Here is a 19,290-nt window from a genome sequence, read left to right on the forward strand (position 1 = left end):
GTTGTATATGCCTACGTCTATATTTTTGTAAATATGTATGAGCTTTTCCAACTGCATTTAGACACACACATATCCACACACGTGGGCTTCTTTCCCATTCCGTGTGTATGTATGTGTGTGTAGAACTATGAGAACAGAGAAGTGCTATTTACTCATGAATTATTCCAATTTATTTTCATTTCTCTTACTGTCTAAAATCCCCCCAGGCCTGCAGCCAGTTAGGTCCAATAGGTACTTATTTGATAAAGCTTATTTGACAAACCTGGGTCTCCTAACAATTTGTCTGGTTCATTTCTCACCAGACACCTCTGTTTTCTGTTTCTTTACCCAAGAACAAAGAAAACCAAAGTTATCATCATCCCTGGGCCTTGAGCTCTGGATCTTTCCCTAAATCTCAGAGTTTAGCAGGGGCCTTTGCAATTCACATAAGTGGCACTCAGTAAATATTTGTGGAATTCATGAAAGAAGGACAAAGTCCTTGACGGCAAGGGTTTTTTCTCTTCGCCACGTCATGCTCGTTACCTTGCACACAGGCCTACCTGGCTGCACAGAGGAGCGCTAGTTTGGAGAAAAATCAGCAAGGCCGTGTCAGAGAAGCCCAGGTGGGATGCTGGCTCTGCCTCTTGCTGGTTGGGTGCAGTTTATTTAACCTCGTGCCTCTGTTTCCTCCTCTGCAAGATGGAGATAAAATATAGTGTCTATTCTGTTCCAAAGGCTTGTTGTGAGGACTGAGCACTACTCAATGTAGTATTTAGTGCATAGTAGGGGTTCATTTAATATTTGCTCTCTGCTTTTCCTTATTTGAATTTACTGTCTGCTTTCATCCTGGGGACATCAGCCTGGCTTTGCTCTGGATCCAGGACCAACCCTCCCGCTTTCTGCATGCTACACGCAGCTGCTGGTGTTCCTGGGCCACATTTCTTGTTTCTGATTTGAGTACTTGCTCAGTAGTCTGGGCCTTGTTAGGTGAGTTTGGGGACATCTGCATTTAGTTTTCTTCCCTGGTAATTCCCGGCTCACTGATGGCCTTTGGGGGGCTCGGAGTGGTGAGGGAAGCTGGGTGGGCAAGATTTCTTTTCTTCTCGATTTCGTTTGCTCAGTACAGAATGTCTTAAGCCTAAAGGTTACATTATCATCTCTTCATGACTCTATTACCGTCCTTCTGTACTGGACTCCGGGAAAGGAAGCATTGGTACTTAATTCTCAGCACTTTGACCTTTCTTCTGGGGAAGGCTGGTGTGATCTCACTGAAATATTTTTCTCAGGCCTCCCCAGCCGTTTGTCTTGTTCATAAAATTACATTAAAGTTAGAGGAAGGGGTGCTTGGCCAGATCAGGATCTCACCAGGGTGCCATTGCTCAGAGGAAGGAGAAGAATTGTGTGGTGGGATGGAATCTTTCTCAAAGCGTGGTCCCCTGCTCACCACAGGAAGATTTCTGGACTCTGCCCAGGCTCCACTGAGTCCAACTTGTGCAGGGAACTTGCACTTAACCAGCCTTACAGTGACTTTTTGGCTCCAACCTACTCAGGGAACTAGCAGAACATGACACTGGGGCACTTAATCAAGGCCAGATACTGCTGAGACTTAACCTTGAACCAGGACCCCGTTGTGCACCTCTGTTTCATTTCCTTATCTCCAAAGTGATGGCCGTCAACTAACTTGACACTGCCTCCTGCTGCAGTCTGTGAGTTCCCACCAAACATCATCAGTATCTTTTATTGACTCCAAAGTGATTCTTTTGTAAGAAACTTCAATATGCTGAGTCTGTCTGTGAAGAAGAGAGAGGAACAACACACAATCCACCCTCAAGTCGTTCACAGTCTGCTTGAGGCAGCAACTCGGGTCACATCAGAAACTTTAAAAATCGTGCTTAAGTGCTACATTATGTGACTCAGTTTTAGAAAAGTGGAACTTCAGAGGAAGAGATCACTGTGAAGGCTGGGGTAGTTCAGGGAGGCTACCTGAAAGAGGTGGCCTTTGAACAATAGGCTGGTCAGCACAGGCGGGTGACATAAAGTGATGATATGGCAATACCACATGGAAGAAAATGGAAATGAGTATGTTTGGAAAACCTGAAGGAAAGTTAGATTGCTTAAGGCAAAGGGACAGGATTTTGAATCCTAGTAAAATGACTGGGCCTGGATTTCTTCCTTAAGCAGAAGGCACAGGTAAAGGTTCTGACCGAGAACATTCATGAATTAACAGGCAAAACTGAAACAATCTGTCATGAAGGCAGAAATAATATTCACACAAGTATGAAAGAATGTGTTAGTCTGGATCCTCCAAGAAGCAGGCACCAAGATAAGATCCCATGTCCAAGAAAATTATTAGAAAAAATATGCCCGTGAATGAGAATGGAAAGGAGCCAGAAGAGATTGGAACAGCTACTAGACCGAGATGCAGGCCTGACCCCACGTGAAGGAGACAGGCAGGAAGGCAGGAAAGCAGGCTGGAAGTTCAGAAACACAGAAAGGGAATCTTCAAGTCATTGTCACCCATCCGAGGAGTCACCTGTCATCCAGAAATGGTCTGCTTTAGTATCCCTTCATTAGCTGGAAGCAGCTCTTGGGAGGTACAGACTTGACAAACAGGAAGCAATGAATTTTGGAGCACACAGCTGTGGTCTTCAGTCAGGAAATTGTCATGATGCAATCTCATGGCAGCCACTGAGAGGAAGGACGAACTAAGGAGACTCTAATAACATCCTTTCGGATGGATGGCCTCCAGCATGTCTGAGTGTTTGTGGTGGTGCTGCCTCTAAGTAGAGGTCTTCCCCAGCCCCCTGTGACTTGGTAGTTTCTGCTCTTAGGTATCAGTTTGGATTAGGAAACCTTGCCTGGGAGCACGGAATTGTCTGCTCATTTTTGGAGTCACCCTTAGGAGACTGTGAGCTCTACAAGGGCAAGACCCGGATCCTTTCTTTGTATATCTCCAGTGTGTAGACTCGTGGCCAGAATTTCAGTTACTCAATAAAGAAGAGAGAAGGAAAGGAGAGAGGGAAAGAAGATGGGTGCTTTAGGTTTTGGATAAGAAGAATTTTCTAGATCTAGTTGTTAGAAGCTTTGTTGGTTAATTGGAACCCTTATCCCCAACATCTTCTCTTTTGACCTGAATTTCATGCTTTTTAGAGACTGTTTGAGGTCCCTGAAGGCTTGATATATTTGGAGAAAAATGGAGTGATTTGACTTGTTCCTGCAAGGGCCTAGATGACTGTTCTGACTCATTCCTAATAGATTAGCATAGTTTGGAGCTTGTTCTTTTAAAACTTGGGCTGTCCTACACTCAGATACCTGAGCTTTTACAAGGTAACTCTGAGAATGACTTGGTAGATGAAAGGTCACCAAATGAAAGGCAGAAGAACTCTGTTAGATGTGTGTACAAGGGTCTGTTTGTTTGTCTGCGTGTATATACAGTTATCTGCTTGTTGTTACCTGTATGGTTGGGGAGATTATGGATAAGAATAATTCACTTCATGTATGGAGATTCCTTAGAAAATTTGGAATGGAACCACCATTTGACCCGGTTTTCCCACTTCTCAGTTTATACCTAAAGGACTTAAAATCAGCATACTATAATGATGCAACCACATCAATATTTATAGCAGCTCAGTTCACAATAGCTAAGTCATGGAACCAACCTAGGTTCCCTTCAATAGATGAATGGATAAAGAAAATGTGGTAAATATACACCATGAGCCATAAAATAGCATGAAATTATGGCATTTGCCAGTGAATGGATGGAGCTGGAGAATACCATGCAAGTGAAATAAGCCAATTCCCCCAAACCAAAAGCCAAATGTTCTCCCTGATATGTGGATGCTAACACATGATAGGGGAAGGGAGGGAAGAACAGAAATTCATTGGATTAGACAAAGGGGAATGAAGGGAATAGGAAAGACAGTAGAATGAACTGGACATAGCTTTCCTATGTTCATACATAAATACAAAACCAGTGAAACTCCACATTATATACAACCACAAGAATGGGATCCTAATTAGAATAAGCTATACTCCAAGTATGTTTAATATGTCAAAATACACCCTACTGTCATGTACATCTAAAAAGAACAAAACAAAACAAGAAAAAAAAAACTGTAAAAGAACCATCACCAACAACTAGGCCAACTAATTAAAACTGTATACCCAGTTTTTCACAATCTCATAATTTTTCATAGGAACATATGAAATGAATAGGAAGCTCTAATTCATCACTTTGAAATCTACATATTAACAGGGCATCTCAATGTATCATACATTTTTAATTTTTATGCATATACAAATTATTTATTCCTTACTTTAGAATATCCATATGACATCAAATATTTGGTATTATAAAAAACAAAAAAGGATAATTCACTGCATAGATTAAACCCTCCTTGCTGTGTGCTCTAGTAATAAGGCAGCTTGGTGGATTCTGCTACTTTGCAGATAGCCATGCCATTGATGATGTTTCTCGCCAGCCTGTTATTCCAGTCATAGGACACAATCTGGGGAGAAATCTGAGCCCTCTGGGAATGGCCTCCCACAAAAGTTAAATGTCCTAAGCCCAATTTGACATGGACTCCTTTTGATCTATAATGGATCCCATCCCAGGCTCGCATCTTTTTCTTAGTTTACATAGGAGAAATAAAAATGGGGCTGATTGACCCCATGGAGTGCGAGATGAGAATAAATCTCAAAAGTGAGCATTTTGTTGTTAGTTAAGTGCCATAAAAATGTTCGATATAATGGCTGATTATTTTTCTTTAATCTTAAATGGATACCTAGAATGGGAAAGTCCCATCTTGGTAGCAGAAATTCATTATCTTGGAAAGAGTTTAATGGCTTCTGTGCAAATGAACTGGAGGAAGTTAAATTGTGGAATGGGAAGGAGCTGAGAAGAGTGAAATGAGTTGTGCATTAAATTTAGATAAACACGATTATGTGTAACTGGATTATCATGCGTGCAGGCAGGCGCTGTGTATTACCCACCTGCGTTTTGATTAAAGCAGACTCAGGTTCGGGCACTTAGCATACTCGGAGGTAGAAGGTTGTACCTAAGCCACTGTCCAGGGCACTTGAGGGGTGGGCAGGGCAATCGCTGATATTCGAGTCCCAGCAGGAGGAGACTAAAGGGCCCAGGAACACACTCACCAGCCCAAGAGTAGTTCAGAACACCACTAAGTCGAACTCTCTGGCACATAGAGCTGCTTCTGGGTTTTTCACTTCAGCTGCAGTCAGGGGAGCGGTCCTGGAGTCCTGTGAAGTCCAATGACCTGCTTACTGCATGGTGGGGCAGATGCCACATGATCAATGGCAAATGGCATCAGAGGATGGTGGGGACTGAGCCTACTGCCATTCAAGTATTTATGCCTGCGAAGGCCCTACTGATGGAAACACAGAGTCTCTTTGAAGCCCTTCTGTAGACAGACAGAAGCAGACCCAGTTCCTTCTTCCCCCTTTAGATCCAGTTCTGTACATCAGAGTCATCTTGAGATCAAAAGCAAGTCTGTCCCTGATCTCTGGGTGACCTTGGTATTGAACAAAGCCAGCTGGCCTGGGCCTGACCTTGAGGGGGGACAGATGTGGAGAAACAACTGTCAATGCCCAATTAATTCCTGTTGGCATGTTTTATTTCAAATGCAGAGAACTTCCAGGATTAAAATATATGCCACCAGTTACAGAGATGCATTAAATTAATAATTTCCCCCCTTGCTTGATCCCCTCAACTTAACAGATAAATACTAAGCCCTCCTCTGGGTGATAGGAGATGCACTGTATACTGCTACACAAACTAAATTCAGCTTCCTTTGTCCCTCTTTGTCCCTCTCCTCTGCCCTCATCCCACCCCTTGCAGGTCATACTGATCCTGACGAAGCTGTACGACTTCAACCTGGGGAGCGTGACTGAGAGTTCTCTTTGGCGGTAAGTGGATTAGAGATTCTTAAGGAGGTGCATCGCTTTGGCTCTGGAGAAATGCAGGCTGAACAGCTGGGAAGCCAGTTTCAGAAGGAGCTGAAGATTGGCCTCCTCCTGGAAGCCCATTTTAATGCATGGGCGGACCCAAGCACCTCCTCCTCTGAATTAATTCCCTCTGTTTCTATCTTCTGAGTCCAGCATACATTCTCCGCACCTTGGCACTTCTATAGTGTCATTCTGCTGAAGAAGGAGAGGTCTGGCCAGAGAGGTCAGATGACCACAGCTTCAACAGGTAGAGACCCTCGACAAGGGGGCCCTCTGCTGCCCGAGGAAGTCTTGCCATGGGTGTCAGCCTTGGCTTAGGGACGGTGTCCAGGCCTTTGCATGTGGAAGGTGTTGTGGTTCTGGAGACCCAGATCTAAGTCCGTGTGGTCACTTTCATGGTTCCTAGGCACTTTTACCTTAAGGGGCCCTTTTCCCATAAAATAATATTAAAATAATATCATTTTATTAAAAATAAAATTTAATAATAATTGGTAGCAAGACAAATACCTTAATATCGTGGATTAAAATTTCAGCCTAAAATTCATTTTTTTTCTTTTTAATTCAAAAGAACTTAAAATATTTTGAGGCCCCTGAAAGTATTGTGATTGCTAGACACTGTACCTTCTATGCCTAGTTGATAAGACCACCGTGGTAGCAGTGCTACCAGGGGACGAGGGAAGAGAGCAATATGGGTGAGTTAAGAAGGACTTTAATGAAGCTGTGACACTAGGAGATCCTCTGGCCAGGAAACTATGTGCCCATATATATACCTCTTTACACACCTGGTTACCTACATTCACACTCAGACATGCTGATGTCCAGTCACACTGGGCTGCAGCAAGTTCCACCAGCCAGGGTGACTTGGTGCTTTACACTCTGTGCTCATGGCTGTGGGACTCAAGGGGTTGACCATTTTCTCCTGTTTTCTCTCTCAGGTGTTAACACTGGAGAACACTGTCATAAAAGGCCATTTTTTTTTCTAGCTGCATCCTTATCTCTGTGCTACGTCCTAAGAATTTCCTTGGGTCTTAAATATGAGGGGTCTGGGATGCGAGATGCCTCTTCACCTGACCTGCTTGTTTGCAGAGAAATAGCCTCTCTCCGCAGGAAGGGGGACGGTCACGGCATCTATTATATATTTGGGGGCTAACTGCTCATATTGATCGAGGCCTGCCTCTCTGCACAGGATGTCTCGGATCTAATTTTGCTGCTCAGTGAAAATGGGCAGAGGTGTAAGTAACCAGCGTGCCTCTAGCAGAGGAAAGCTTGACTATTTCCACTCGCACAGTACTTCCCAGAGAATTAGAGCTCAGAAACCTTCCCTCATGCCCAGTGATGCTGTGTGATACTTTAAGCTTCACTTCTGTGTAGTCTGCTTGGCCAAATCATGAAATAAGCCAGAAAGTCCTATCCTTATATTGGAAAACAGCTGTCCTGGCATCCCATGCTTCAGAAGAAGTTCAACCAATTCTGGGAATAAACCAGGCAAACACAGGGATCTTGGACTAGTTGCTGTGTGCCTTAGTCTAGAAGCTGAGAAGGGGGTGCCCACAGTCACAGAGACCCGTGAATTCACTGACACGTGGTATGCAGTGTGGTGGCTCCAGGGCTCCAGGTGTCCACTAGCCAGGATTCAAGTGCCTGTTTGTCCCCCCAGGAGCTCTGTAACTCTGTCCACTTTACTTAACCTCTCTGTATTAGTTTCCTGGGGCTACTATAACAAAGTCCCACAAACCAGGGGGCTTAAAGCAGCAGATATTTATTCTCTCAGAGTTCTGGAGTCCCAAAGTCTGTGGACAAGGTGCTATGGAGGCCACAATCCCTGTGGAGGCTCTCAGGGAGAATCCTCTGTGGCCTCTTCCAGCCTCTGGTGGCTGCTGGCAGCCCTTGCAAATGCATCCCTCCCTTCCTGCCTTTGATTTTAAAACACCTGCTCTGTGTCTTCCCCTCTTCTGTCTCTTATGATGACACTTGACATTGGACTCAGCCCCCCCACCCTGATAATCTGGGATGATCTCATTACGAGATCCTTAACTTGATGGCATCTTCAAAGACTCATTTTTTTCAATAAGGTCCTGTTACAGGTTCTGGGGGTTGGGGTGTGGTCATACCTTTTAGGGGAGACCAAACTTTCATTTCACTCTCTACACCTTAGTTTCCCTGTCTGTAAATTGGGGATAGCACAGAACATACCTTTGCCTTTGCCATATTTTCCTTGCAGTTCTTCTGATGCACCCACCATACTGCTCCCTGGAGTCTTTATGCTCATCTCCGTCCACCTAGAGCCCCCAGGGTTCAGGCAGATACTTTGCTTCCTTCCCTTCTGCTCACAGGTCTCCTAATCAGTGAGACCTTTCCCCAGGACTTCACTGTTCATCACTTGACTATGTTTCCCTTCTTGGTACTTATCCCCATCTGGCATGCTAGGTCTTTACTTATTGATTTATTTATTGTCTACCTATAACCCACCAGTATTTAAGTCTTCTAGAAAGCAAATTTTTTTTTTTTGCATTTTAATTCAATGCTGTGCCCTCAGCACCTAGAAGAGAAGCTGGCACACAAGAGGTGCTTAATAAGTGTTTGCTTGATGAATGGCTTCTTGGAAGGATTAAATAATAAATGTGAAAAGACTTAGCACAGTAACTCACGTAGCAAGTGCTTACTTCATTGTAATTATTAATGCTTATTAGAAACTGGGTGTTTGTATAGGGTTTTTGTTCCATTATTGACTTTGTTTTTAAGGATCCATTGCTGCAGAGGTCTGTGTGAGGGGAAACTGGAGGATACTAAGGTACATTCTGTGTTCTGTGGGAGTTAGCAGAGACTTTGAGGATGAAGTAGGGCAGGAGGTGAATTAGAATGCTGTCCCCTGTGCCACCTGGGGGGAATTGGAATATCACTTTCTACTGGGTCAACACCTTATGTTGAAAAGGTGTTGAATAATGGGAGGGATTGGCAAATGGCAAAAGTGGAAAACTGTCCTGAGTACAGCAGGGCAAAGACCAGACTGTGCTGGCCTGCAAGCGAGAGGGGAGCCACGGAGGAGGTAGAGAGCAGATGAAGGCTGGACTGGGTAGGAGGGTGCAGGGACCCCACATTTTATAGGAGAGGCCCAGCCAAAGGTGGTCCTCAAAGTGCACTTTATCGAAAACAGGTTCCCCGTGGTATGCAAAGCTGGTGGGTATTATGGGCTTTGCCTCTGGATAAATGTCATCTATGAATGCAGTTTTGTGTTAGGTTTGAAGGTGTTCATGGGTCTGATAAAGCCCAGATTAAGGGCTCTGGGTGTAGGAATGAGGGAAGAGACTACTCCTACATCTTGTGGGTGTTCCCACCTTGCTAGGGCCTCACAGGGAGTCTTCTTTTCATTGTCTTCCCCATGCTTCCCCTAAAGTTCTCTATCTCCCATTCTCTTTTTCTGTACTGATAACGATGACATTTTACCACTGGAGCCTAGAGCAGTATGATTTTCCTTCCTAATACAGTGGGCTGAGAAAAGAAGCTGAATTAAACATGCACCCCTTTCGCTTTGTGATTTGGCCCAACATGCTTAACCAACTTGAAATTGAACTTGGTGATTCTTCTTCAATTTTCTGTACAACAGGAGAAGCCCTGGAGCAGCAGCTGTCATGACAAGATGACACCCCCTGCCAGGTTTCAGTGTGATATAATTATTTGCCTCACTGGATTAATAATTCAGAGGTCTTCTAAATAGACAAAAGACTGAGACATCAAATAGTGCAGCAGTCTCTGTGTCCTTGTGACATTCTTTCTGGAACTTTTTGGCGCTGTTACCCAGGATGGCTGTGCAAGTTTGTCATTTAGCACAACCACCTGGTGGCATCCCTTCGTCCAAGAATACTACACACATAGGCTTTCAGGTTTAGAGAATTAAGGGGGTAGGACTGGCTTTTCTAAAGGACCCAGGCCTTCCCTGTGTTACTTAGGTCATAAGGCAGAGATTAGGAGGTCTTCCAAGCTGTGATCTGAGACTCCTATATTCTGCACTCTCCTAAATGAAAACTCTGCAGCTAAATAGAGACAACCTTCCCATTCACGTCTCCTTCATTCTCACCAAACATAGGCCACTGTCATGTGGTGCACCAGGACTGTGGACTCCAAGGAAGGGCTGCATTCTGTGCAGACTCCATGCAGCCCCCTTGCTCCGGTGCCATTATTATGCCCCTCTGCACACATGGTGCTCTGTGGGTCTCCACCTCCTTTAGTGGCATTCACGGTCCTCCATTAGGGAAATGGAAACTAAAATAAAGCCAGTTAATCCACAGCTTGTGGCTGAAGTATTAGCCTTGAACATAAGTCATGGTCAAGATTTATGTTTCTGACTGGCAAATCATTTCTTGGACTCAGTTCTTTATGCCTTAGACATTAGCAGTTGGGATAATGAACACATTACCTTTCTCTCTCTCTCTCTCAAAAAAAAATATATATTGTTTTCTGGAGAGTGATGAGTTATCAAGCAATTGTTTTAGCTTCCACCTTCCCCATGACAAGAGCTTGTCTCTAGTAGAGGTTCCTGAATGGAACATCTTCAGATCAAAAGAGACTATGCGTGAGTGTGTGGTCTCCACAGGAGCTTTTCTTTGGCTACTAGATTAGGGTCCTCACAAAGGTAATGAATTTGCAACTATCTAGGCATAAGAGGAAGCAGGAATTCTTCACAATGAATGTTTCCCCTCATTTGGTATACCCTAACCCTAACCCTAGCCCAGCAGTATGGGAGGCATTCTGATTTAAGCAAAGCATCCAGTTTGCACAGATGTTCCTCTGGATTCCCAGCTTCAGAGCCCACAGAGCAAAGGGCCTTCTTGGTTAGGGTGTTTCTAGAGCAGACAGATTCCCAGGTACACGCTGTTGGAGGCCTGCTTTGATCCTCCTCCCCAGGTGGGATGTCCCTTCTCTGCTCAGCCATAGCTTCACATCCTTAAGCAGTGTTGAGATTTGTTCTCCGCCTGGGAGCTTTTCAAGCTAGGGACCACATGTCTGAGTTGTTTCTGGACCTACAATGCCTAGCCTTTAGGCTACATCTCATAAGGGTTTAGAGAATTGAATGGAAGTTTCCAATATCCCCAAACCAATCTCAGCACCAGCCCTGCCTCGCCCTGTCCCTTTCATTGTATTGAGTTGTCTTATTCTCCTGCCACTTGGGAATCCTTTGACTTTTCATCTGGTTCACAAGCTGTTGTCTGAACCATTTATTTTCTCCCTAATTGTTCTGTCAGTGACCTTTCTCAGGGATGCTGCCTTTTTTAATAGAAAATGGAGACCTTTTGGATTTATTAATTTTTTGTTTGCCAAGAAAACCCTGATAATAATTGCTAAGACTTCCCAGAAGTTATTAGTTTACAAATTTTAATGACACTCATGATTTATTTATGTGCTTCCCTCCCTCTACAGCTGCTCACCCCAATTCTTAGTGGAATTCCTACTGAATCTGAGTGAATTAATGGAAACAAAACTGCAGATTGGAATGACATTTTTTTGTTCGGCTGTTAATTAAAAGCTTTCCATCCCATCCGCTAGGCTCTTCACATGTGAGGTCCCGAAGGCTGGGCTGATACAGACTGTGCAATCCTCCCTCAAGGACTGGGACCTTCTATTTGCTTTCAGTGGTTATGAATCTAGTGAAAACGGAATGGGTAACAGAACAGCCAATTGAACAGATAATTAATTGAGCATCTCGCACTCGTGGCTGGGAGGTGCGGAATAAGTGTGTCATAAGCGATATCCTCAAGCAACACTTAGTTTGGCTGAAAGATGAGATTAATGTATGTGGGAAACATCAGCAAATGTATACAAGAATATGTATATATATGCAAAGTGCAGTGAATTCTGCCATGAGTAGCACTGGTCTAGAGATACTTCTATTTTTATTATTGTCACCCCACCTCATTCCATAAAGAATGCAAAACAGTTCTAGGAAACAGTAGGAGAAGCATTCAATCTGGCACATACATTTTGTTTAACACAACGCATCTTACTTCTCCACTAGAATGTGTGCCTCTTAAGAGGAATGACCCCAGTCATCCCTTGGTGTCTGTGGGGAATTTATTGGATGCTGGATCCCTCATAGATACCATATCTGTGGATGCTTAAATCCCTTATAGAAAAGGGTGTACTTTTTGTATAGACCATATACTCATCTTCTGTTATACTTTAAATTATCTCTAGATTACTCATAATTCTTAATACAAAGTAAAAGTGTGGTGTAAATAGTTGTTCTACTATATTATTTAGGGAATAATGACAAAAAAATCTGGACATGTTCAATTCATATGTGATCATTTTTTTCCAAATAGCTTTGATTTACTTTTGGCTGAGTTGTCAGATGTAGAATTACAGATGTGAAGGGCTGACTATACTTCCTATGATAATAGTTCCCATAGTTTTCAGAAATACCTGGTGACAAATGGGATTAAGTATGTACTGTATGTAGAAAGGGTGAGTCCTGTGTTCAATTTTCCTGGATATGAATCAGAACTAGGCTGCCTACTGGCTTCACTATATGAATAAGCTATCTTTTGATCTCTTGAAGCCTCAGTTTGCTTATTTATATACTGGGATGGTAACTAGACCTATTTTATAGAGGTTGTGAAGATTCAGTGAGATACTGAATAGAATGCAGAATGCTAGCAATCTAGCAAGTTACTTAATATAAGAATGCTTATTTTTTGTTTGTAGATCCATCTCCTCTTAGACCAGCAGTTTTGACAGGTTCCAGATGACAACTGCAATCATATCATCAGAAGGGTAGTATATAGAACAAATATGGACTCCTAGACACACAGTGCCTAGAAATTCTGTATTTTTTACTTGAGTATTTCCAAAGGCTTTTCCTTTGGAACAACATGCAGATTAATATAATTCTTTTTTTTTAGTATTTATTTTTTTGTAGTTGTACACAATAACTTTTATTTATTTTTATGTGGTGCTGAGGATCGAACCCAGGGCCTTGCACATGTGAGGTGAGCGCTCTACCACTGAGCCATAACCCCAGCCCCAATTCTTGGTTTTTAAAATCACAAAATGAGGATGACATTGACAACGATGATGGTTTTTGATGTAAGATGCAAAGCACTACCTTATTTTCGATTCCTCCAACCTAGGGTTGAGTTACTTTGTCTTTTATAGGTTTTTTCTTAATGCACTTTTTGGGGAACTAAACTCACTGAAAAGCTTGGCTACTTCTCAAGCGATTAACAAATCAGGGTGGGGCCGTTAATGTTTTTCAAATTTGGTGTATCCACCAAATTACTTGTGGAATATGTTTTAAAAAATCCAGATATCTGGGGACTTCCCAAGAGACTCTGACTTAGGAAGGCATTTATTACTTAGGCATTTATAATTTCCAATTTTTGTATAGAATTGGGAACCACTCAGATACTTGGGCTTTAGGTCCATTTCTGTTAGTAATTAATTGGATTACTGTGCATCCATCTCTTTCCTCATAAATAAAGATATTAGATGAAATGATCTCTCAAATCTCTTTTGACTCTGAATCTAAGACCCTCCCACATCAAATAGGAAGCAGAGACAGAATTTATGATGCTCAACAGATTATGATGCCCAACATTTTATGAGCTAGCAGCATTACCCTAATTGTTGCCATTCTCCTTAAAATATCTGGTGGTGAAGTTGCAATCTAAGTGTCAACAGCTTAGCATACTCTGTTAACTTGCTGTTCACTGAGGGGTGTGAGCCAGTTGGAAGGCATTAGCCAGAACACCTGTCCAGACTACTTAGTTTAAATTCATTAAACATAGGGACCATCAATCTATGAAAGTCTTTGTTCCTAAAAGATAGAATAAGAAAAGAGTTTGCTCTAAATATTAGGTCATCAGACATCTTACTTCGCTAGAGAACAGAGAAATGAGAACGTTGGAAAAGCCGATCTGGATTATAGATTTAATGTTCTCCTATTTATTATGGGAAAGAGGGTTTCTTTTTATGGTCTAGTCATTTTTTTTTCCTTTCCACTAGGCAGGACCCCGACATGCATAAATCTTGATTTTTGTCCAGTGGCTGAGAGAATGTAACACTTTTGTATGGATTGTGTCTGTTGATTGTTATTTTATGTTGTTTTCCCTTTCCTCCAAATGCAATGCCATTTTATCACGATCATAAATAACCCCGCCACTTGGAGAAGGGGTGTGAAATTCTCCCCATCCCTTTCTGCAGCCTGAGCTCCCTCTCATTTTCCCAGCAGTAGATTCATTAGCCTTCTAATGAAGTTAATAAGTGCATAGGACCAGACAGTCCCTTCTAAAATAACATTATAAATGGATGTATTCCCCTTCTCTCTAAGGTAGGCCTTAATTTCTTTCCCTGCCAGATGTCCACATGTGTAAAACTATGATAGGTGGGCCCTTTGGATGTGGTTGGAAGCCAATTTTTTTTTTTTTAAATTCGCAGAGAGCCTATTTATTTCCACATTTATAGGAAAGTGGATTTTATGTACCCCATTCCTACTTATATGGATAACGACTATAAAGATTAGGCAGTCAAGCTTTCATTGTTACTTTTTCATCATTTGGTGGCCAGTTACGTTGTCGTTAGGAGGCTTCTGGCAGCTTCCCCACAAACACCACTGTCATCGACATTATTTGGGGAGCAATAAACTGGTAAGAAGATCTCTCTTCTGTGTCCTGAGTCTGTGAGGTTTCTTCCAGGAATCACTGAACTTATGGAGGAAGCATTTTATATCTTGCTGTTTCTTCCAGAGGTGCCCAAGTTCAAGTTTGAGTCAAGTTTTCAAGTGCAATCCATAAGGTTTATCTTTAAAACATTGGCCTTTCAAAGATGCTAATGTCTTACCCTTGTATGTTTGTAGTCATTGCTCACATGAACGCTTGGCACTTGTCATTTCTGGGAGGAAGGTAAAGCCTGGGTAGTTGGCTAATCCATTTCACAGATGGGTAAACTCTGGTTCCATGTGGATTGGTGGTGATTGATTTCTGATCTGGGACCCAAATCTAGGTCTCTCGATTCCCAGCAGCTGTATTAGCAATCTCTTCTGGCCTCTCTTGCTTAGCAGCCATTCATATTTCATAAGAGATCTATGGCCAAGGGACTCCTATGGTGATTATGAATGGGTTTCCTTGGATATTTGTCTAAGTGGTTTTCACTTCAGGTGAATCATGAGAATCACCTGGGAAATTTAAGAAAAGTCAGTTTTCTGGGCTTTATTCCAAACCTTACTGGATCAATTTTGGGGGATCAAGAGCTAGGAACTTACAGTTTTAAAGAGCTCCCTTCTTGATTCTGACATAGACACTGACCTGAGACTTGATGGCCACCAGGGCTTCTAAAGATCCCTGAAAAGGGTACACGCTACCTTCCCCTCTACCCATTTTCCTTACAGCTGACTCAGAGTGACAAGTGCAGTCATTCGTGCAAAACTCCATAGCTGCACCTTCATCTTTACAAATGACAACCATAAAGGTTAATAATTAGAATGAGCTCTGGCACTTACTAATTAGCTCACATTATGTCAGCATCAGGCCTGTCTAATTGGGCAATTAGCATTGATCTTAGAGAGTGCTATGACAATAGTGGTTCTAAGGTCTTGCTTTCCATCTTGAAAGAAACCTTTTGAGGGTTGAATTGGGAGCTGGGATTCTAGGCTCCATGCAGTAGCAGAGCACAGAAATTAGGGAATTGGTTTGTAGGTGACATCAGAAAGCTTTTTTTTTTTTTCATCATAAAGCATTTTTGGTCACAAGTAACAGAAATCATCACTATCTTAAGCGAGGTATAGGATGCATTAGAAGAACACTGAGATAACTCGGCATTTGGAGGAAGAGATGAAAAATGAAATTCCAGAAAGAACATTCTGGGTCTCTCCAGGCACCATAGCAGCTCTACTGGATGTCATGTCTCTATTCTTATGAATTGACAGCAGGTGTCAGCTGTCTTCTCTGTGGTTTAAGTTGCTGCCAGAGATAATTGAAGGGACCAGTTGGGTCAAGTAGCCAAAGCTCCAGCTGTGTTCAGGGTTTGGGCATTTCTGACTACCTGAGCTCCCTTGGTCATTCCTATGCACAAAGAGGCTGAAACCACCAGAAGAAAGGTAAGAAATGAAACTGGAAATACCAGACCAAAAGTCTTTGCAGATTGCATGGCTCCTTTAGATTCTAACACAGAGGTGACTGAAAATATGCAAAATGTTAAAGAACATCCCTTCAATGATACTACTGATTTAAAAAGTTGTCTTATGTTTTGTGTCAAGGAATGTACTAGGAGCTGTCTACATAAACAACCTTGCAAGGATTTTGTCCCACATTGGTGGATGATGAACCTGAGATTCTGATAGCCAGTGGGTAATGGAGATTATTATGGTTTAGGAATTAGGTGTCCTCCAAAAGCTCATGTGTGAGACACTGCAAGAACATTCAGAGGTGAAATGATGACGTTATGAGATGGGGGTTACCTGAGTGGTAACTAAAGGCAGGTAGGGTGTGGCTGGAGGAGGTGGGCATTAGGGGGGGCATGCCTTTGGGGCTTATATTTTGTATCTGATAGTAGAGTCTCTCTCTGCTTCCTGATGTGATGTCCTGGGCCACTTCCCTCCACCTTACTTTTTTGCCACGATGTTCTTCCTCACCTTGAGCCCTGAGGAGTGGTGACAGCTGTCTGTGGACTGAGATCTTTGAAACAGTGAGACCCCACATAAAATTTTTCTTCTCTGAAATTATTCATTTTGGATCTTTTTGTCCTAGCCATGAAAAAGCTGACTAAAATAGAGATGAAGTTTGGCTTCAGGTCTGTAAAACTCCAAAGTTCATGCTTGTCTCACTTGGTCATTGCGGCTTTCTCAAATAGTTTTTAATTCAGGGTTTTGTTAGTGGTTATCTTTTTGATAAGTGGCCCCCAAAGGCCCATGAGTTAAATGCTTGGCCCCTACCCTCTGGCACTATTGGAAGGGGGTGAAATCCTCAAAAGGTAGAGCCCAGTAGCAGCTCCTTAGAGCATTGGGGGTGTGCCCACGAAGGGGGTGGGGGGACCATGGCACCTTCTTCTTCCTCTGTTTTTCTTCCTGGCTATGTGGTGAATGATTTTGCTCTGCCAAATGCTTCTGACATGATGTGCTGCCTTGCTACAAACCTACAAGCAACCAGGCCAACCAAAGTTTCCAATACTACAAGCTGAAATAAGCATTTTTCTCTTTATAAATTGAACATCTAAGGTAATTTGTTATAGTGAATGGATAACTGCCTAATGTAGTGAGCACTTTTCAGTTCTGGATGCTGAATTTCCACATCTGTTTTGCTTCACCTTAGACAATGTGCCATAGTTTTAATAAGACTTTCATAAATGAAGGTGATACATGAAACTGGAATTTATTTATATATAAAATTCTTGAAAATTTTTATTTCTTCTTGTGACACCCCTCCACTTGCTGCCCCATTTACCCAGAGATGCAGGAATGCTCTTAGGCATCCACGTTATCTTCATGCCTCTTTTGAAGAGTGGTTGTTGATCACTGAATATCGTTATGGCTTGGATATGAAGTGTACCCCAAAATATTAGGTATTAGGTAATGCAGAATGTTCAGAGGTGAAATGATTAGATTATGAGAGATAAAATCTCACTGGTGGATTGATTAATTTGATGGGTTAATAATGTCAATGGATTACTGGGTGGTAACTGTAGGCAGGTGGGGCATGGCTAGATGAATAGGTCAATGGAAGCATAACCCTTGGGGATTACAATATTTTGTCCCTGGATCAATCCTACACTCTCCTTTTCTTTGTTTCTTGGCTGCCTTGAGCCAAGCAGCTTTCTGCCACCACACCCTTCCACCACCATATTTCTCCTTCACCTCAAGCCCAGAGTAATGGAGTTGGCTCTCCATGGACTGAAGCCTTTGAAATCATGAGCCCGAATTAAACTTTTCTTCCCCTATGTTGTTTTTATCAGGTATTTTGGTCACAGGGATAAAAAGTTGACTAACACAACTATTATCTAGACTGTGCCATTTCATATACATTTTTAATATGAGTTTTCCATGACATAATTTAAGATTGGTAGGGAGTTTCAAAAGACAGCACAGAGAGATTCTATGTATACGTCACCCAGACTCCCCCAGTGGTCCCATCACCATGGGGCTGTCTCATATTCGAATGTTGTTTTTCTCTATTTACCTCTACCTCCCTTACCTCTAACCTTAGTTGCAATAAGCTGGAAACCACTCATCTGGTCTTCATTTCTAAAATGTTGTTATTTAAAAAATGTTATTGAGAAATGGAATCATACAGTGTGTAACATTTCAAATTGGCCTTTTCTAGTTCACATAATTCCCTGGAGATTCATACAGGTTTTTGCATATTAATAATTAGTTTGTTAATGTGACTGAAGAGTATTCTATGGCATGGAAGCACCATAGTTTGTGTACCTGCTTACTTCTTGGAAATGCTGTTTCTGTTGTTTCCAGTTTTCATCTATTGCAAGTAATGCTTTTGTGAATGCTTGAATACAAGTTTTTGTGCAAACATTTTTTTTAATCAAAATATAAGAATGTGATTCTTAGGTGGCGTGGTAGTTGTCAATTTTGTTTTATAAGAAGCTTACAAACTGTTTTCCAGAGTGGCTGTAGCGTTTTGCAGTCCTACCAGCAATGTACGGGAGATCCGGTTTCTTTGCAAGCTTCTCAGTCTTTGTTGTTCTCATAGTCTTGTCTTGTTCATGTCTTTTGCCCATTTTCAAATTGGATTGTTTTTTTTTTTTTTACCACCAAGTTTTAGGAACTCTTTGTGTACCCCAGATGCTAGTCTTTGTTGGATTGGTTGGTAATTATTTCCTTCCAAACTTTAGCTTGTACTTTTATCCTCTTCTTATGGGCTTTTGTAGAGCAAACTTTTAATTTTGATGAGGTCCACTTTGTAAAATGTCCTTTTATGTTTTATGTTTTTGGATCAAGTCTAAGAACTTCTTGTATTGTCCTAGATTTCAAAGATTTTTCTCTTATTTTTTTTTCTAAGTATTTTATAGTTTTATGGTTTACATTTAAGACTTTGATCCATTTTGAGTTCATTTTTGTCTAAGGCATAACGTGTATGTTGAGATTCATCTCTTTGCCTATGCATGTCCAGTAGCTCCAGCACCATTTTTTGAAAAGTCTGTTCTTCCTACATTGAATCATTTCTGACTCTTTATCAACAATTTGTTGAACATATTTATATGGAACTATTTCTGGGCTCTGTTCCACTGGACTTCATCCATCTCTCTGCTAATATCATACTCTTAATACTATAGTGATTTAGTCTTAGTATTAGGTAGAATATTTATTCCCCCTTTAATTCTTCTGTTAACATTTAAAAAAGTTATTCT

At 41.9% G+C, this 19,290-nt stretch overlaps 1 protein-coding gene across 1 annotated transcript in view; it reads left to right on the forward strand.

Annotated features, from left to right (window-relative positions):
- The window catches only part of Sorcs3 (sortilin related VPS10 domain containing receptor 3), a 606,876-nt gene that overhangs the window by 169,685 nt on the left and 417,901 nt on the right, over positions 1-19,290 (forward strand). Inside the window, exon 2 of the mRNA XM_046450521.2 lies at positions 5,837-5,904. Coding sequence (XP_046306477.1) covers positions 5,837-5,904 — 68 coding nt within the window. The remainder of the gene's footprint in view (positions 1-5,836; positions 5,905-19,290) is intronic.

Source organism: Marmota monax, unplaced genomic scaffold (genome assembly GCF_021218885.2).
Source record: "Marmota monax isolate L192 unplaced genomic scaffold, Marmota_monax_Labrador192_F-V1.1 WCK01_AAM20220418_F8-fsc00004, whole genome shotgun sequence".
In the NCBI taxonomy this organism is placed as follows: domain Eukaryota; kingdom Metazoa; phylum Chordata; class Mammalia; order Rodentia; family Sciuridae; genus Marmota; species Marmota monax.